This window comes from Lissotriton vulgaris, chromosome 11, assembly GCF_964263255.1.
Source record: "Lissotriton vulgaris chromosome 11, aLisVul1.2, whole genome shotgun sequence".
Lineage (NCBI taxonomy): Eukaryota > Metazoa > Chordata > Amphibia > Caudata > Salamandridae > Lissotriton > Lissotriton vulgaris.
This window is the reverse complement of record NC_141699.1, coordinates 352485460-352507324: the sequence shown is the minus strand read 5'-3', so window position 1 is coordinate 352507324 and position 21865 is coordinate 352485460. Positions and strand designations below refer to the sequence as shown.

The following is a 21865-nucleotide window of genomic DNA, read 5'->3' as shown; positions in this document are numbered from 1 at the left end:
CAGGATTTTGTCTCAGATTACTTTTGTGAATCAGGCCCTGTGATTCTGAGCACAATGGGTCTGCGTCAGTGAGTGTCGAGGCGGGGTCAGATAACTAAAACGAACAATGTATCCTGTAGCTATTTTTTTCTTTCACTGAGACTGACTGCATATAAAATATAATGCACATACCTTAATTAAAAAAAAACGAAACACCTCTCAGATGTGCAAGTGATCCTTGTCTCCCCGGCCGACCTGATCACCATTCTACTTTATTGAGTACACTGAAACCACTCAATGTAAAAATCAGCCGCAGTTTATTATATCTCAAGCAACCCCTGGTTTATCATAAAACACAATACTTGGTCATTGTAATCATAAAGCATAATTGGACAGTATTTACACAGTCATTGACCCAACTAATTCGTTGGCAGCACAAACTGTTGCAGCCCTGCACAATGGCCACTTAGCAGGGATCTAGTGTTTGTTGCTTCTAGGCTTCCCTTGCTATTGTGATCTGTGTGGGGGTCCGTCAGGTCCAACCCGGGCTGCAAGTGCTGAAACTGACCCTTGCTGACCAATTGCCTGCTCCCAGTGTCCCTACCATGGGTCATCCAAGGATACTGTTTGAACCACTATTGGGCTACTGATCTTTTGTGTTTGTCTTTGAGTGCTGTCTCTGCCATGCTGCCGGCGGTTCCATAATCGTCGGCAGATCCCCCTCTGCCCATAGCAGTTCATTGATCTGTTTGCCTTACATGTGATTTTAAAAAAAAGCTTGCACTGCTCCCTCTCAAGGGAGAGTCATTTAAGGACTTGCTCTCTGCATGTTCGCCCCCACAATTTGGACCAATGCTGGTTGTCTATTAACTTTCAGAGTGCAATTTGGCCTGCTATCCAGACCCCTGTGCCCGCGTTAGAGAGTAGATGTCAAATTGTCTATCCCCGTTTTGAAGAGCCTGATTTGAAGTGAGTGAAAGTGATGTATAATTAAAAAATACCCAGCCCTGCGGAAAAATAAATGTTAATGTTCCTTTGGGCTGGTATTGTTAAAAAAGGGGAATGAGGCGGAGGTACTATGCTTCAATGGGGAGTACTTACTGTGTCGACTTGTTTCGAAGCCCTCCCCTGGCTTCTGATCAGGACCTAGAAAGATCCCTTCTACACTCAAATTATTAAAGATAAAACGTGATTTCTAATTAAGATAAACTCTATGTGGTGCATATTACAATCTGCATGCATTGTATACTGTACACCAATAGGTATTATGCTGGTATGAGTTTATAATTATCCCATCTACCCATCTACTGCCCCATGAGCCTGAAAAAAATGGGAGGTAAGGAGCAACTATAGTCAGACAGTCATAAAGGTTGCTACCTTGTTCCACGGAGCCGCGGTGAGGTAGTATCCTGGTGAGTTAGCAACCTTGAAGACTGTCTCACTACAGGTGCTCCTTCCCTCCCGTTTTTGCAGGCTCATGGAGCAGTATATGGGCTAATTATAAACCCATACCAGCATAATACCTATTGGGGTACAGTATACGGTGTATGTAGATTGTAATATGAACCACATAGTGTTTATCTTAATTAGAAATCACGTTTTATCTTTAATAATTTGAGTGTAGAGGGGATCTTTCTAGGTCCTGATGAGGAACCAGGGCAGGGCTTCGAAACATGTCGACAAAGGAAGTACTGCCCATGGAAGCATAGTACCTCCGTTTCATCCCCTTTTTAATAATACTAGCCCAAAGAAACATTCAAATGTATTTTTCCGCAGAGCCAGTTATATTTTAATTATACATCACTTTCACTCACTTCTGAACCTTCCACACACACGCCTACGCCACACATAGTATTGTTTCATAACCAGTGCTCCTGCGTAGTTGTAGGTCGTAACACGCCCCATCCTGCAGCAAGGCAGGAAGACACTGATGATAAAGCATGCCCCCAATGGTCCAGTTGGTGGGTGAGGGGTATTTTACCAAAGCTGTGTGCTTTCCATCAATGTAGGAGACACACGAAGTCTGGAGGAACACTTCTTTCCATTTCTATAAGGGTGGATTTCTTTGTTTGATACATACCCTAAACTACACCCTACTCCACAGCCTTCACCTAAAAACTATCTGTGCAGTAATTAAATCATACTATCATACACTGGAGCTGAGGGTGATAAGCTGATACTTAGAATTGACCTGCCACGTGCATCGACACTTTTGTAATTTAGGGGGGGGGGGAGCCACTCGATTTTGAAAACAAAATGAGTGAAGATAGCACAGGCTTTTATTATGTGCCCATTTTGTTTGTTTAGATAATTACTTTGTAAAAGGTCGGATTATCACCCTGGGAGAAAGGCCAGAGGCTAAGCGTGGAAAGAAACTCCTTCACTAACAAACGGACATGGTATTTGGAAGGTGGGAGGCGTAGAATTCAATCTGAGCCGTTATTTTGAGGATGTGTAACAAATGAACCCAGAAAAGAGACTCACCTACACCTATAGCTGCACCCACTCATACCTAGTCCAACTGAATGTATATGGCAAATACATTCCACATGGCCAGACCGCCATAAATCACAAAACTAAAAATAGTTTTATACACTTAACGGACACACCTAGAATCACTACTGTATTAAAGTGAAAGGAATAAGGACCTGCAAGGTTGAATCACTCGAACCAGTCAATCAATCAATCAATCAATCAATCAATCAATATACTTTATTCGACTCATAAAGAGCCATAAAACATTACATACATACACGTTCCAGTCATTGTCTACAACACACAGGTATGTAACTTAACTTCAGCATCATCGCGAAACTGAAAAAGTACTGCAAGCCAGTGGACCAAACAGCTTTGACAGAAAACAGACTGGGAAATGGCCTTGACTCACTGAGAGTTTTCTTCCAGAGTGTGGCGAACATTTCTCCTGTTTCCTGTTGGGGACTGGAAGTCACCAACAAGAAAAATATAATTTGAAACAACCTAAATAGAGTGGATCTTTTCATGTACATTGGCCAATGCCTCTTCGGTGGACAGGTTGTTTGCCAAAGCTTTACAACAGGGAAGCCAATTTAAGGTGCTCAGGCGGTAATCTGGCACTTCCATGACTAAAGACAGGAGAGCAGTGGGGGAGCACTAAACATTTTCGGAGGTGTTCCCACTGACCAAACTTTAAATTATGTCTTTAGCGCAAAGTAATGTGATGGTTGGTTTGAGAATAAGATGTGTGTTCCAGAATTCCACAAAAATGCGTTCTGGGGAAATCCAGGACTGTGTATGGGGCTGATCCTGTAGGAGAACAGGAGACTGGAAATCTGGGAAAACCAGGAAAATATTCAGATCAACGAGGTCCCTGCTACCTCCTTCCAAAATTGCAGTCTTCAGCACATTGTAATTCCCATTTAATGAGCGATATTCGCCTGATCTAAGAATGGACTGTTTGTGAAATGTTAACTTTTTTATAGCACAATAAAACCTTAATACACAAAAATGCCCAACCTTTAACGTAAACATTGGTAAATCATTCAACTTCATATTTGCTCAATACTGTACTATTTTCCCCTCTAAATATTTATATCTAATATAGTGCACTGACATTTCTTTAAGCAGACATGGTTTTCTTTAGCTGAATGTATATTTCAATTTTCCTAATGGTGACTAAATAATGGTACCTCTTCCTCATCATCCCCGGCTGGACTGCAGGTGAATGCTTTCTCCTCAGTTAGGCGATCTCTTCGTGCCTTCCTCACCTTTGTCCCTATGATCTCTGACTCATCGGTGATTAACATTCTTTGGTGGTTACTCATCTAATAAGAGAAATACACAGAGCTTTCAGCATTACAGGATCTGATCTTCTTCCATGACCAAATGGAGCTCAGCAACAATGGGGGTAAGGGGGGGAGGGGCAGAAGACTGATATCCCCTGGGACAGAGTCATGGGGACTAACGGGGCATATAGGGTGCTCTTTACTGCCTTTGGTCATTAATGCATGCTAGTATTTGCGGCCACTGATGCATATTGCTGCCTGTGTATACTGATGCTCACTAATGTTTGGCACCACTGTTTCTTACTACTGTAGAAGAAATTGATGTATATTACAGCCTGTGACCACTGAATCATGTGAATGCCGGGGGCCAATAATTCTCACTTTGGCTTAGGGTCATTGACCCTCATTAATTCCTGTGATGTCACTAATTATGGTACTCGTCACTCGCTTCTAAGGATATGGAAATACTGAGGGCTCTAACTTAAGCAACAAGAAGGAAATGGGCTGGGACCTCAGTGTGAATAACAGAGATAACAGGCGATCACTGATTTTGAAGGAATAAAACAAGGGTGGGCATTTCAGCATTGCAACAATATATTTTTCAACTGTTTCCAGTAAATTGTCACTCAAATTGTCACGCATGAAGCGCGCACATAGGCACACGAAATGTCAAACATAGGCAACTGAAAACTTTGCATATGTTGCGATTCCTTAGCTTAACAAGAGGTGCCATATTTGTTTATTTTGGACAGCATAGATTAATCGTTAGAAAGACTACATTATTTTAAAAGACAGGAGTGATACATACACAGCTGCCTGTTCGGGCCTGGCTACGCCTATCGTAGGTGTGGTGGCGAAGCTTGACCCATGGTGGCAGTGCAGCTGTGAACCATTAATTCCTTACTATTAGCAAAAAAACATACTAGCCACCCTGACGGGCAATGGTCTAATCAATGAAATTAAACATAATCATAAGGAAAAATGAAAAGATTTGCTGAAGAAATAAGAGTATGCACACAATAGAAACTCTGGAACAGGCACAGTCACAGCAATGCCAGAAAAGCTGTAGGCAGCAGAATCAGGCATGCAAACAAGCACCTCATATTGAGGTTGTCCATGCCTCATGACCGTGTTTGCAAACACTCAGCAGCACTGGAGACTGACTAGGAAAACGAAGTCATTGCCAGATGAAACCTTTACAAGAGTTTGCACCATTGTGCCATAGATTCTCAAAGTATGTAATGTATACCACCATACTGCCAGGTCCGTCATTATGCCAGATATGGAATGATACAATGTGCCAGCAATCACCACCATAGTGCCAGGGCCAGTATTATACAACAGGTGTGCATTATCATCCCATGAAAGCCCACAATAAGCCAGGCATGTCTGTGGTCTGCATTATGCTAGGGTGGGCTGGTCTACTATAATGCAAACCGTAATCACAATGTAAAAAGAATGCCTGCCCTTAAGTAAGGAGCCGGCTGCGTCAAGCCAGAAATGACTATAGTACAGGGGTGGGAGGGGTAACCAGGTTTTTCACCAGCCTGAAAAGGTAAGGCCTGAGGAACACATACACAATCAAATGCCTACAAAGACTTTCTCACCCAAAAACACAGACACACATAGAAGACACATACTCACACACATTGCCATGTACTCATACACATATGATCCTAGCCCAGGACAGTCTTCAAAGGACCATGGGACAAAGCATGGTTGTAAAATGTAGGTGGGGTGCCACCACCATCTAGTCCCCTCCAGTTCCAACACAGTTACTCTGCCTTCAGGCCCACATGATGTTTTGGGGTTACTGTCAAATTGTTGCAATGATGCTCCATGCATTGGACATGCCCTCATACTCACCAAAGCTCTTAGGCATCCTACATAGATAACATTCAGTCCCCACATATATATGGATTACAATAGGTAATTGAAGTTGCAAACCCTGAAAATCCTTAAAAGAAGACAGCTGTGGGTTTTCCTCCAATTGCTGGTGGGGGAAATTGCATTTAAAATGTGGGCTTAATCACGTGTGCTGTTTCAATGCAAGTGGAACAACGCTTGCCTTAACCGCGCATTAGCGTGGTTAGGAAAATCAGTGTTCTAGCTGCAGAGCCGATGGGCGGGGAGTGGAACAGGAAGGATCGGGACAGGAAGGACAGGGACACAGCTTGGTAAGTAGTGTAGTTGCCAGGGGTTTGGGGTCGTTTTTAGGGCTGGCGACCGGTTTTAGGGCTACGGGTGGGGGCCAGGGAGCAGGATAGATTTTAGGCCTGGGGGCTGAGTTTCATGGCTCAGGACAGGGGATGAAGGACAGGGCCGGACTGGCCGTAGTGGGCACCAGGCATTTCCTCTGTGGGTCACCAGGATGGGGGCCGGTTTTGGCCCCCAGGGTGCCGTTTTTGTTACAGGGCTATTTTTGCAGCATAGCTACAATATCGGCCCCTGTAACAAAATCGTCCGAAATCAGTCCTGGAAAACAACTCGGCCGCACCGCCAACCCCCCTCCCCTCCTCCCCCCCCCACTTGCAGGGAGCCGGCCTAGCACTTTGCCAGGGTCGGTTTTGGTTCCCGGTCCAGCCCAGGGGAAGGATCAGTTTTCAGAGCTGGTGCCAGTGTTAAGGCTCAGGGAGGGGGGGCTGGGGTCAGGGTAGTTTGGTGGGCTGTAGCTGGGTTTCAAGGCTCAGGGTAGGGGGTCACAGTTGTTTTCAGGGCTTGGGGTTGGGTTTTAGGCCTCAGGGTAGGGGGCTGACGTGTGATCTTTACAACACATAAACCTTACCAATCATGCCTTCGCAATGACATTTGTTGTAAAGGCATGCATGGTAAAGGCGCAGTCATTGTTAAGACTATGTTGGCAAGGCATGCGTGGTTTATAATGGTGTTAATAAGAATGAGATGTGCGGTGGTTCAATTGATTAGTATAGAATAATCACTCCCTTATCAGCCTATTGTACAGTTTAACAAAACCCAGTACAGGTCATTTTAATAGCTACCAAACCCTCTGATGCATCTGAACATCTGAGATGATAGGTGGTTATTTATGGGTCTACCTGTAGTCACTAACTTCAAAACTTCAATGTGTGCAGATCGTTCAGTGGGCCTGAGTGACTGGCCTTTTCCATCTGAAGGGGTCACCACAGTTTTGAGGATTTACCGGAATAAAAATAGGCATCTATGACAAACGTCAGGGAACCCAAAGCAAAAAAATACAGCAGATGATGTGAAGTGTCACTCTAACCTAGCTAGTCACATGCAAGTGATGCACCTTTCCAGTCACAGCGGACAACAATGAGACACCAGTCTCCCGCTCCCTGTCCCCCCACAAAATAAAAGGCATCGAAAACACAAAATCCAGTTTTGCCATACATGGGGAAACCAATATCTTTAAGTACTGAGCAAATCGGAAAGATTTAATTCTAATGTTGTGGCCACTTCACTATTATTTAGAGATAGTTTCTATTAAATGGCTTTGTTCATCATCATCATCATCATCATCATTATCACTTTATTATCGATTACAAAGATCCTAAAAAGTACATCACAATGTAAATGGCTTTATTACATTTTGACTAGGTGAAACGAAACTCGAAATGAAAAATAATTTATCATACAAGTCACATTTAAGCACTAACTATTGAGTGCTGGGGGCAGCATTCATTTCTATGGGCATGAGAGTGCCTCTGTTCAAATGGTAAACATTCATGTCAGGAGGGTCCCAATGTATAGAATGGCTGTACCTCTTTCCTACCATCCAGCGAAGGGCAGATACATGGTTTCTTCACGAGTCGATCATCTCTAGGATCATTTATGGTGGTTCGAATTGCAATATCCCTGGTGAGTTCATTGTCGCCACCCTACAGAAGAACAACCCAACAGAGAATGAAGCTTTCCAGTAGCATAGCCCATATCAGTGCAGGGTATGAGAAGCCTTCGCATATATAGGCCAGAATGCTGTTTCTGTTAGTGATCACACAGATGTAAACTCAACACTACACCCCAAAAAGAGAAGGAGGGACAGGATTGCACAGATGAGCAAAAAAGAAATACATGGCAAACACAGACATGATGTTGCAGGCTAACTTGGGACCATCCAAAATGGAATAACCACAGAGACTATTCTTGCAATGCAAAAGGCAGGGAGCAATAATGATACACTAACGTACATTGTTTAAATGAGCCTTTCCTTAATATATACTGAAGGAAAAGAAGATATAAATATGTGATAACAGCATATGGTATTAATATGGAATACGTGGAACAACTCTGGGATGATCATATGGGATTTGAAATTGGCTATGTACGATTCGTCCTTTAATTGTTGTGCTCATTAGGGCATATCACTGATTTTTCCTGGTGAAACATAATTTTCTCAGACATCCTATTTATTGTGTCTGGGTTGTTGATAATATTATTTGGATGCATTTGTGGGAGCTGTTCAAGTGTATTTTCGCACTGATGGACACAAAATGCGCCAGTAGGGTTGTAGCTACAAGAATGTATTGCCACACCACCAAAATAATGTGGGCATAACCATCAGTGGGGTTTTATGCCCACCTAAAACCACCTTCTCAGGCCAACCTCACCATTTGCCCAACACCCTCCCGGAAGGACACAATGTGACTCCACGAGGTAGAATGTGGGATGAAAATTTTAGACCAGCATTGTATTCCTCTCTTTGTAATAGGGAGCAAGACAATATGAAACAGGGGATAAGTCTTTTAGGATTATTCTTGGTGCATACCTGTGTGTGAAGGATAGCGCCTATAAGTGGTATCAAGTCATTCTACCGCAGTAATCCTCTCTCAGTTTCTATTCTGGACCTGGGGTGTAACATTTCAGAATGTAAAGGCAACACTGCAGTTATAAATGCAAAGGGACAGCTTAAAAAACACACATACAGCAAACCTCCCCATTGTCCACTTTTTCATTTACTTATTGAAGTTGCAGCAGGATCATTTTGACATGAAAAACTGTAAATATAAATAGTTGCACCGGAAAAATGCAGTAATCAGTTAGTATGGGGTAATGGAATTGATAGTTTAACACAGACATAATGTTGCAGGCCAACTTTGGACCATCCAAAATGAAATAACCACACAGACTCTTCTTGGCAATGCAAAAACAGTATTTACTAACTGTCATGAAAAGGAGAAAGACCTTCTTCACACAACACGGACTGCACCTCAGTCCTACTCAGGCTTTCTCCATTTCCAGTTCGCAGACATGCCATTTTTATACATCACATTACAAAGGTTTATTACTGAAAGTAAATAAGGGTTGACTTGCAAGTTACAGATTTAACATGGAAAAATACTTGAAGACATGTGACCTTATAACCCCGAATTCTAACCCAGTCTATGACACATTTTTTATTATACTCTCAAAAATGCTTGGCAAACGAGTATTCTTCTGTTGTGAATGCATGTGCACTTTATGGTAAATGTAATTTAAGTGAAGTGCATGCTTGCAGTATTGTGCATCCAAGACCTCAGTGTGCTCAGAACTAATTTACTTCCCTGCACCCAATGTCTAATCAGGTACCTTAAATTTCCGTGTGCTCTGGGCTAATTCGATTACCTGTTCCCATCAAGCCACGATCTGTTTGAAGGCCTGAGGTGCATGCCACTGGACTTGTGTTAGAATCGTAAATGCTTTTAGACCTTTTGAACATGAGTTGGCTTTTAATTGAAAATCGTTTTAAGTGCCCTAATCCAAGTATTCTCAGGTGACCTTTTCACCTTACTCGTGTCAGTGGGGGATTTGGGCCTAAACAGGTTTTTTTTTTTTTTTACCTCAAACAACTGTGCGGTTTCTACTTGGGCTTGTTGTATCACTATATTTTCATGTTTTATACTTTCTGCAGTATGCTCATCTTTTATATTTCCTACAAATTCCCCCCTCTAGTTGATACTTTAACTTCTTTCTTCAGATCCTTGTCTGGATTTGGCACTATGTGGTACAAGTTACCCTTGGAATCCACTACTTGTGTTGGTCTCCTAACTGTAAAAACATCCCTCCTGGCTTGGCGCCTACTCAAATACAACATGCTAGAACCAATTGTATCACAAAATATATTAGTAATAGGAACACTATTGTTGGTAACAAAGCCCCCAACAGCCCGACATCCACGATGGCAGTGATATAACCCAACCACTGAACCAACTATCTGGGGCACCTCCTTCATCTATCATTTTCTTTTGTAGGTTATGCAATGTCTGTATTGTCTCTGAAAAAGTTCCATTGTCTGCACTGTTTTCTGTCATATATGTGCAGAAAGCAGTCCCTATTTTTGTGTTTACCCCTCTTTACATGGTGAAAAAAACGGGGGAAAAAAGTCATTAAGAAAACCAAGGAGGTATTGGTTTCACCAGGAATTCACCAGGAAAAAGTAGCCAAGCATCCACAAGTACACTAATTTCATCAACATATTCAATTTTTGGTAAAGGTTTGCCTAGTAAAACATTTAGGTTTCTAAAGGATCGCACTGCAGCGATTTATTCAGACAGGTGAAACAGTGGGATTACCAAATCCATTGACCCCACATTAACCAGTAAGCAGATAACAATTCAAGCACAAATACATGTCCCGGATCGCTCACATTCAACCCCCAAATGTATAGTGAAAGAGGGATCTTCTAGTGCAAAAACAGGAGGAATATCATTGCGACGTCTCAAATGTTGTCTCAAAAATTACCCATGTCTCACAGGAAGAGCAGAACAAATCATGGCTTTACTCATTATCTCTTTCAGAAAATAGGGATCTCCTATCAAAGAAACTGACGGAAAATTCAAAGAGCACTATAACACATGAACTTTGGGCCCGATTCACAGAATTAACTTAAGACAAAATTCTAAACTTACTACTTTTGGTATTCACAGAATGCACTTACTACTTTTGGTATTCATAGAATGCACTTACTACTTTTGGTATTCACAGAATGGATTTATGACTACTAACTTTACGTCCGCACTCGGACCGGAGATTCTGGCCCGGAGGCGGAGCTACCGGCCCAGAGGTGGAGCTTCCTGCCCAGAGGTGGAGCTTCTGGCTTGGAGGCGGAGCTTCTGACCCAGAGGCGGAGCTTCCAGCTTAGAGGCAGAGCTTCTGGCTTAGAGGCGGAGCTTCCGACCCGGAGATGGTGATTCCGGCTGGTGGTGGAGATTTAGCCATGGCCGAAATCTCCACCTCCGGGCCAAAAGTCCCGCCTCCAAGCCGGAAGCTCCACCTCCGAGCCTGAATCTCCAGCCCGAGTGCGGACGTAAAGTTAGTAGTCGTAAATCCATGCTGTGAATACCAGAAGTAGTAAGTGCATTCTGTGAATACCAAAATTTTTGAGTGCATTCTGAAAATACCAAAAGTAGTAAGTTTAGGATTTTGTCTTAAGTTAATTCTGTGAATCATGCCCATAGTCAGCCGATAATAGAAATATCTAGTACGCTGGAGCATCTTGCACAAGGGACAGAGAGAAAACAAGAGGAAAATGAAATTAAGGCAGCAACAGAGCTGTATTATAGTGTAAAGCAAACAAGTAACACAGTGTCAGAAACAACAGAAAAAATAAAGGAAAATGAAATACCAATACAAGAACTTCGAAAGGCGACCCCGAAAAAAGGGGAGATACAAAGAGAGGGGACTACACAGCTGCGTCTGCCTCGCTGCTAAAAATGCTAGAAACAGCAATAATTATGTTTAACATGCAGTCGGACAAATTAGACATTCAGATCGATTTAATGAATATAATAGCCACCTACATCGCTGGAATAAATTCCAAATTGGAAAATCTTACATATCTAATAACTGCTGGAAAAAGTTCAAAGGCAGCAACGTTCAGCGAGTGTGCATGTGGACCCTTAATCGACAAATTGAGCACCGTACCAGCAATTTTACAAAACAACTTAATAGCAAGACAAACTAATGACCTGGAGCAACCAAAAAATTTGATCCATAAAGATGAAGCCGCTAAAGATATCCAGCGAACTTCAATCGATGAGCAATCAAAACCATGGGAATCAAATAGAGGGGGATGTAGAAGTCAAAAACAATAATACGAAACACTCAAAACAACAAAAATCAATGAAAGTTGTCCTAGAGGCTTCAAAGTTAAGTAAACCACCAAAGAGGCAAAATAAACGGCCAAGGAAAGCCAGGAAGAGCAATAACGGCAAAAAAAGAATGTTCTTCATCTTCGATAAAAAACAATTAGTACAAATAAACAAATCTACACACCCTGAAAGGGAAGATGGGAATGATTTAATCAACGAGCCACACCCCTTGTGCAATTCAACGAGTCATAGTATAAATTTAGAGGAGTCATCGATTTCAAGCAAAACAAATCAGGAAATATGAAATAAAAAAACTACAATAATTAAATAGAAGAAGTTAACAAAACAAATAAAGTATACAGACATCCGGCACAAAAATGTGACAGCAACTGTAAAAAAAAGATCAAAGGGTAATACAAGCAAGAAAAAGATCAAAGAGTATCACAAGTAGCTTCACAAGACAGTATAGGAATGGGTCAGGAACTCCGACAAGAATTAAGTCCAGAATTAAACGTCTCTACAGAGTCAAATCAAGTGGATAGTTGGAGCAAGCAGATTATCCTAACACCAAAATACATCTCACAAGGACAGCAAGATATTCTCAATAGAGGAAATATAATCTGATTACTGGCAGAAATTCAGGCGCTAAAAAACCTGTCTCAATGAGACTTATTGTCCATTAAATTTATTCCGCAAGAAGAAAAGAACCAGATTGAAAGAACATGTAACGAAAAGAAACAGATGGAATGAACACTTGCGACATGGAGAAATTAGGAAATAGTGTAAGCCATTATGAATGGCAGACATCAGTTCGAAGCTTGGGGCATCTTATTGGACAAACCCCTAAGGCCTTGTTACCCATCACCGTCGATGAAGCTCATGAAGTGTCGTTCACTGGAGAGTGACAAAAGTCAGGTGTTTTCAGTATTACAAAATGCTAGCAGTAAACAGGATGTCTTCAGTAATGGCACTATTAAACAAACACAGGGACAGGGTCCAATGCAATGCAGATGGTTAGCAGCGACACTTAATGCTCCGACAAGAGAATGACTTGTCAATCAAGATAATAGTCTCTGTCACAATTGTATTAAGCTTCTGTATTGGAATATAGTGGGGGCTAACAGTGAAATTCAGGGGGATGATGCACCAATATATTGAAGTAAATATGATATTGCAGATTGCAGATACTGCATAAAGCAGATAAATAGTGGCCCAACACATTAAGGCGGGACACACCTTAGACTTAGTCTTAACCAACTCCCCACAGGTCGAGTGTTTGCCCCCCTATCAAGTAGAATGGACAGACCATTTTATCATTGAATTTTATACTCCCACTCCCATTTCGCATGGTACTGGACAGATTGCCTTACCCAGTAAAAGAAGACCATGGCATAAACTAACCCAGGAAGCCTTTAAAAAGATATACGTAGCCCCTACTCCCAGCGCTAGTGAGAGTATTGAAAACGCTCTGAGCAAGTATGAAGGGATGGTACTTGAAACTATAGATGAGATCATTCCATTAAAAACCTTTAAGCCCAGACCTGCACACAAACAGGAAATCTGGTTTTCGGAGCATCTAAGGTCGCTCAAACAGGCTACTAGGAAATTAGAGAAGAAATGGAGGGCTTCCCGTCAAGACAGAGACAAACAACTTTACAGGAACTCCTTGACAGTATATCACAAAGCTATTCGCCCTGCGCAAAAAAATCATGTTGCATCACAATTATCGGCGGCTGGCAATAACCCGAAAGTATTGTATCAAATCTTACAGACATTCACGAAACCAGCAGCTTGTGAGAGTCCAGAAGTGGCATCGCAGCAACTATGGGATGACACCTCTCTGTTCTTTACAAAAAAAATCAATGCAATTTATGACAAAATTATTCATTCTAACCAAACCAGTAGGAATGATAATGCCCCATTTTTAAGTATGGAAGTACAATCTCCTGCTATTCACTCTCTCTCTATATTCCCCCCTATCTCGATTGAGGAGGTATTATCACTTATCACACAGATAAAGAGTGGCTGTCCAATGGACACTATTCCTGCGCGTATTATGCCTACACTTGCGAATGAATTGGGACCTGCGATCCAGAGGCTAGTAAACCTCTCGCTAAGTACAGCAGAGGTTCCGCTAGGATGGAAGAAGGCGTTGGTTAGGCCGCTCAGGAAAAACACAGCAATCCCCTGGACTGAGCTAGCCAACCCTAGGCCAATATCCCTGCTCCCTTTTCTAGGCAAACTTATTGAAAAGTTTGTTAATAGACACCTGTCTAATTACATCGAATTTGCAGGAGGGCTAGACTATTCACAATCGGGTTTCAGGCCAAAACACAGTTCAGAGACTACCCTGATGTCTGTCGCAGACGATCTACATATGTACCAGGATAAAGGCCACTCTGTTATCCTGGTACTGTTGGATCTGTCTGCGGCATTCGACACCGTGTCACATTCCATCTTGACTGCCAGGCTAGCTAACATCAGCCTGAAGCACGAGGCACTGGCATGGTTGAGGAGTTTCCTAACAAACCGCACCCAGCGAGTGACAATGGGTGCTTACCGGTCAGAGGAGGTTGAAATTTCCAAAGGGGTGCCACAGGGCTCTTGTTTGAGCCCTACGCTCTTTAACATCTATGTGGCACCCCTGGTTAACATCATGAGAACTTATGGATTTATCCCGGTATCCTACGCGGATGACACTCAACTCCTCTTTCCCTTCAAGTCCCTTACCACCGAGGTTAGGAACTCCTTTTCCCAGGGTATGAAAGCAGTGGCACACTAGATGTCGTCCAACTACTTGCAATGCAACGTTGGAAAGACAGAAGTCATGCTGTTTGGTGAAGCTAAAGTCCTCTGGACTCCGGACTGGTGGCCACAAGATCTGGGCCCAGTACCCGAGCCCAAACAAATAGTTAAAAATTTGGGAGTCCGATTAGATCAAGAACTTACACTCAAACAGCATGGCAACCAGGTGGTGGGAGCCTGCTATCATGTTATTGGCCTGTTACGAAAAATCTTCCTCTTACTACCGGATGCAACTAGAAGAACGTTGGTACAGGCACTGGTCCTGAGTCGAATAGACTATTGTAATGGCCTGCTCCTGTCTGCTAACAAGGGAGTCATGACAAGACTCCAAGAGGTTCAGAACATGGCAGCTCGCCTGGTTCTGAACGCCCCCCCCTCGTACGCCCTCCAAACCACTGCTGACAAAGTTGCACTGGTTATCAGTCAAACAGAGGGCCAAGTTCAAAGTATGTTGCACAATACACAAAAGCCTTAACGGGCTGGGTCCAGCATACCTGACTAAAAAGTTCGTTCCATATGTACCTTCTCGGTCACTTAGGTCGAGCGAGCAAGGCCTCCTCTGTGTACCTAGAGCAAAAAAAGCCAGACATGGAACCAAAGCGTTATCAGTGGCAGGACCCTCCCTATGGAATAGTCTCCCAAAGTCTCTCAGGCTATGTGTAGAACATCTTCCATTTAGAAAACAACTTAAGACCTTCTTATTCCAACACTAGAACGGCTGCTAAACTGGTTCTTCCCCAAACATATGCTGTAGATGCCTAAAGGCGCGGAGATACTCCTTAGGGAGTCTAATCTAGCGCGGTACAAACCTGCAAATAAATAAATAAATACATTGTTGTATTACAAGAGACCTGGTTGTTAATACCGCAGGAAGTAGCTAATTATAAACTTCATTACGTCAACGCTGTAAGATCAAACCGCTATGGGAGAGCAAAGGGAGGCCTTGCGGTATATATTTCAACGGCATTTGCCATTGGCTTGGAGCAACTTAATACAACCACTTCAGACATAGAGGTTATCAAATTAGACAATTTGTCAACACATGATTTAACAACAATATTATTAATAAATGTTTATTTGCACCCAAATGTAGGAAAAAAACAACAGCAGTTGGATAAACTATTCTCAATAATCACAGAATACAGACTGACGCACCCAGAGTGGGAAATCATAATAACAGGGGATTTCAATACCAAGCTTATTTACACCCCGGAGGAAGATGAGTTAATAACTGCTCAAAATGTTTTCTGGTCGGTACCAGTACAAACATCTTCAATGGTAAAACGCAGGGATTTAATTGGCAAAAAACAGTTATTGCCCTGGAACATCTAGGTCTAAGAATAATAAATGGAAGAACGCAAGATGACAGGCCTCCAGCTTGGACATATCAAGAAATAAATGACCAGTCAATAATAGACTTTACAATTCTGTCTTTACCCTTACTGAATAAAGTGAGGAAATTAATGGTTAAGTTTACAACACAAAGTGACCATTCATTTCAGCATCTGGAAATAATCATTAATTGTAATAAGCATCAGGGAGCCCCCACAAGAATAGGTAATCTATCAACAACTAATTTGAAGCGTATCAGATGTTCGGCAGGTAATCTAGTTGAGATAACAAAGCTAGCAAAGGAGGTATTAGAATCAAACACAGCTACAGAAAACAACTAAGTTGAAAACTGGGCAACTTTCACTACAAAGTTCCCGAGGCACATAAAATATAAAAGACGTAGGGAGACGGCGAAACTGTCAAATAATGTACTAACATTAAGGAAAGAAATTAGAAAGGCGGTTAGAAAGAACAAGATAAATAACAATGTGACTTCATGGAATGATATAAAAAATCTGAAAAGATTATACAAAAAACTAATTTGGACAGATCAATAATTAAACCAGGGGCAGTTCTGGATAAGGCTGCTTTTTTGCGCCAAAAAATCTAATAATCAAGCGTTTTGGAAAATAATAAATGGAACGTCCGGACCCTCCCAAACCATAAATGGCCCTTGTGTGACTGAGTCCGACTGGATACACTACTTGAGAAGTACTTTTAAGAAAGATATAGGTGGTGAAAATAAAAATAGTTATATTGGTTTGGAATGTAAGCCGCCAGATACACCTAAGGAACAGTATAAAATTAGGGGCTCCCAAATAACGCCGGATTGCCAGGTAGCCGACAGGATAATGAAATTAATAAAATCAGGTCGAAGGGACGGGGCACCGGGGCCTAATAGAATACCGCAGGCCATCTTCTCTGGTGACTACGAATACTGGGTGAGCCCGTTGTCAGGACTGTTCCTGTAGGCAAAACTAACAAATAATCTGCCGATGAGTTGGAAAGGTGCAATAATCAACCCAATCTTCAAGGGCGAAGACAGATCGGATCATGCAAATTATAGGCTCATAGCTCTAATGGATGTGGAAGCGAAATATTACGCTTGACTAATCCTGGAGGACCTAGTAGAATGGTCTACTAAAAATAAGCTGATTCCGATTATTCAAACCGGATTTCGAAAGTGGTTCGGTACAACAACTAATATACTTGCTTTAACCATGATTGCAGAAAGGTGTAAACGTTTGAATTTAAAATTACAGGTCTGCTTTATTGATTTTAAAGCAGCTTTTGACAGCATAGAGCGAGGACTATTGTGGTGTAAATTGAAGAAAATGGGTCTCCCAGAGGTACTACTGCGTGCCATTATTTAATTGTATAAGGGAACATGGATACGAATAAAAATTGCAAATGGTACGAGAATTTCAAGGAAAATCTACACTGCAATAGGGCTAAAGCAAGGCTGCGTCTTAGCCCCTCACTTATTTAATCTTTTTATGGCGGATCTTTCTATAAAACTAAATGAGACAAATGCTCATCCCCCTCGCCTAGGTGCATCGACGATAACACATCTTTGTTACGCTGATGATATAGTCCTACTCAGCCAGACACGAGTTGGCTTACAAAGATCACTAAATGAGCTAGCGACATTTGCGAAGGTCAACGCGTTGGAAATCAATATAAAGAAAACAAAGACGATGACTATTGCAAAGCGGGCAGGATGCAAAATCCCTGTCAGGCTGGGAGAAATAAAATTAGGGGTAGTTAATAAGGAATTAGTTACTTACCTGTACACTATAGTTCTCCAGTATTATCTTTCATAGATTCACATGCTTGTATCTTCCCCGTCGTCATGGTGGGAGTCTCACGGTAACAGAATGACCAAGCAGTATCATAGAGAAGAAAAACTGCATAGAACATCCCCATAGGGACTGTATTATTTGGTAACCAGACCATTTCTTTGTTTGATCCAAAAGCCAGCCAATCAGCATTGCTGCCCTGCCCTCACACTCCCCAGCAGAAGCTTCCTGCCTCAGATTTCCGTCCCCGAGTGAGAGACATGGATAAATACCGAGAAACAGGTTCTGCCTGAGAAACGGGGAGGCGGGCGGGCGCATGTGAATCTATGAAAGATAATACTGGAGAACTATAGTGTACAGGTAAGTAACTAATTCCTTCTCCAGTATTACATCTTTCATAGATTCACATGCTTGTATCAGAGTAGTAAGCAGTGCTCACAACATTTGTAGCGTTTCCAGGACAGAACTCAGAAGGAAGCTCTGCCGCAAAGCAATGATATAACAATACATATCAATATATAAGCAATACGATAAATGCATGTTTAAATATAAGTCAAAGTATTGTATAGAAAAGCAATCATGCCATTAGATCATACCTTACTGAAATAGACGTTTCAGAACAGCTTGTCCCACTGCCGTGTCCTCCTTCCACGCAGTGTCTAGACAGTAGTGTCTTGTAAATGAATGCACGCTCTTCCACGTTGCTGCTCTGCAGATGTCAGGCAGCGACACTCCTGCGAACAAGGCCATTGAAGTTGCCATCTTTCTCGTGGAATGTGCATGCACCTTAGAACATAGCGGCTTTCCCGCTTTTTCATGACATTTCTGGATAGCTGAGGATATCCATCTGGCAATACTCAGTCTTGACAAAGGAAGGCCTTTCCTTTGTCCTTCGAATGCAATGAATAATTGCTTGGACCTGCGGAACGTTTTTGTCCGTTCAATGTAGAATTTTAGGCATCTGGAGATGTCTAGAGAGTGTACGTCCCTTTCTGCTTCCGATGAGGGATTGCTGAAAAAAGTAGGCAAAATAATAGGCTCATTGAGGTGAAAAGACGTCGTCACTTTGGGAATAAAAGTTGGATTTGTCCTTAATATAACCCTGTCCTGACGGAATTGTAAGAAGGGTTCCTCCACTGAAAAGGCCTGGATTTCGCTAACCCTCCTTGCTGATGTCAGTGCGAGCAGAAGGGCTGCTTTCCATGACAGGAACTGTAAGTCTGTTTTGTGTATGGGCTCGAAAGGCGGCCTCATAAGCTGCGATAGGACTGTATTGAGGTGCCACGGTACTGGTGGGCGCCGGATGGGTGGGAAAACTCGAAAAAGTCCTTTGATAAATTCTTTTATGATCCTGCAAGACCAGAGAGATGGTTCATTTGGCTTCCGCCTGAAGCGTGATATCGCTGCCAGGTGAACCTTGGCCAAAGCATGTGAGAGACCTGCCTTAGAAAGTGACAGTAGGTAAGGTAAGACACCTTCTGGTTGTACCTCAAACGGATGCAAGTTTTGACTGCTGCACCAGTGGCAAAAGCGGGTCCATTTCGCTGCATATGTTTTGTTTGTAGATGTAGCTCTGGCTTGCGAAAGAATATGCTTGCATTCCTGCGGAATGGCTATATTTTGAAATTCCCGCTCGTGAGGTTCCATGCTGATAATTTTAGCGATTGCAGATCCGGGTGCAGAATCTGCCCTTCTTTCATGGAGATGAGGTTCTGAAATGTCGCAAGCTGGATCTTGTTGCCCTTCGACATTTGGAGTAGGTCTGAAAACCATGCTTGTCTTGGCCAGGCTGGTGCTATCAGTATGACATGGCAGGGTTCGAATCTCATCTTGCGCAGGATTCGCGGTATCACCGGAAACGGAGGGAAGGCGTAGGCAAATCTTCCTGTCCAGTCCATGAGAAATGCATTTCCCTTGGAACCTTGTTGATGGTACCTGGACGCAAATTGGACACACTTTGAGTTGTTCTTTGTTGCGAACAAGTCTAATGTGGGGGTGCCCCACCTTTGAAACAAGTTGCGAACCTGAGTGTCGTGCAGTTCCCACTCGTGCGTCACCTTAGAAGTGCGGCTCAGGGCGTCCGCCCGTGTGTTGAGGACTCCCTGTATATGCTGGACCTGAATTGAGATGCCGTTGGATATCAGCCATTTCCAGATTCTTTGCGCCAATGTCGACAGCTGTTTGGATCTCGTTCCACCCTGTTTTATCAAGTAAAACATTGTCGTGGTGCTGTCCGTCTGGATAAGTACTGACGATTGGCGTATTCTGGGAAGGAATGCTTGAAGCCCCAGAAACACCGCTTTTAGCTCCCACATATTTATGTGAAGCTGAGCTTCCCAATCTGACCAAAGGCCCTGAATTTCTAGCTCCTGAAGATGCGCACCCCATCCTTTCAGCGAAGCGTCCGTTGTCATCACGAATTGGTGATCTTGAGGAATAAAGCTCAAGCCTTGGTCCAAGTTCTTTTGAACCTTCCACCATGACATGGCCACCTTCATACGGTTCGTGATGATAATGCGATCCTCGAAGGTTCCTTTGGATTGGACCCACTGCTCGTCTAGTTGTTCCTGCAAAGGTCTCATTCGAAGACGACAGTTTGGCACCAGTGGGATGCAGGATGATATCATCCCCAACATGGACTTGTACAGTCTCACGGAAGTGGACTTTTTTGTTTGCAGTGATGCCGTTAGCCCCATGATCTTTCTCCTTCGATCTTCGGAAGGATAGGCTTTCCCTGCTCTGGTGCATATCCATGCCCCCAAGAACTGGATGCCTTGGGCCGGAGTCAGCGAGGATTTCTCCAAGTTGGTCCTCAGACCCAAGCGTTGGAACAGCTGAATGCAGCCCTGAAGAGACCTTGCTGCGTCCTTGAAAGATGGACCTGTCACCAGCCAGTCGTCCAGATATGGGTAAATTTAATGCCCTTGCAGTCTTAAATGGGCAGCCACCGGGGCCATGCATTTGGTAAACACCCTTGGTGCCGATTTGAGTCCGAATGGCAGGACCTTGAACTGAAAGTGGCGACTCTCCACAACAAATCTCAAATACTTCCTGTGCTTCCGGTGAATGGGAATATGGAAGTAAGCGTCCATGAGATCCAAGGACGCCATGTAGTCTTTTTCCTTTATCATTAACAGAATCTCCTGCAACGATAGCATTCTGAAGGGTATCTTCTTTATGTATTGATTGAGATCCCTCAAATCCAGTACCTGCCTCCATTTCAGGGTTTGTTTCTTTTTGATGAGGAAGAAATGCGAATAGAAGCCTCTCCCTCTGAGATGTTGCGGCACTTCCTCTATGGCTCCCTTTTGCAGAAGCGAGTGTACTTCTTTCTGCATTTCCTGGCGATGTTGGTTGAGCCTGAGTACTGGGGGATGATCCAGTGGTATTTCCACAAATTCCAGAGTGTGGCCCCTGCTTATGACATCTAGAACCCATTTGTCCGATGTTATGGACATCCAGTTGGTGTAATATTGAGACAGATAGTGGTCGTTTTCCGGGATCTGTTGTGTGGGGAGCGCCGCCCTGAAATCATTGACGTCTATTAGACTGTTGATTTTTCCCCCTGGCGTTTGGTTTACCTCTGGACTGTTGTAGGTAAGAGGAGTTGGAGGACCTGAACTGGTTGCTGGTATTATACTGTCGATATCCCTGTTGATTATACGGTTGATATCGATTGGACTGAAAAGAGGGTCTTTGATTAAATTGACCTCTTGCACCCCTCTTTCGAAAGGACTGAAACCTTCCCTGCTGAAGAGATCCCAGCGCTCTAGCTGTATCCGTGTCCGACTTTATGCCTTGCAACGCCTCATCAATATGCTTCCCAAATAAATTTTCACCGTCAAAAGGCATATCGACAATTTTCACCTGCACCTCTGGACGAAAAGAAGTTGCCTTGAGCCAGCCCTGCCTGCGAAGCGAAACCGCTCCAGCCATCTGCCTGAAGGCCATAGACGAGACATCCATGGCGATGTCGATAGATTCGGCAGCAGATTTAGCTCCTTCTTTGAGGAGGGCTGCCGCTTCCTCCTTTCTATCTTCCGGAAGTGCAGAAAGTATGGGTGCAAGATCGGACCATATTTGTCTGTTGTAACGGCCAAGCAGTGCCATAGCATTTGCCACTTTAATGGTAGAGGCT

General features: G+C 43.1%; 1 protein-coding gene across 1 annotated transcript in view; it reads right to left on the bottom strand.

Moving 5' to 3' along the window:
• LOC147679760 (uncharacterized) overlaps positions 1 to 21865 on the bottom strand; it is a 361586-nt gene that overhangs the window by 28212 nt on the left and 311509 nt on the right. The window contains exons 6-7 of the mRNA XM_086942474.1: positions 7487 to 7603; positions 3648 to 3782 (exon numbers count right to left, since the gene is read on the bottom strand). Coding sequence (XP_086798600.1) covers positions 3648 to 3782; positions 7487 to 7603 — 252 coding nt within the window. The remainder of the gene's footprint in view (positions 1 to 3647; positions 3783 to 7486; positions 7604 to 21865) is intronic.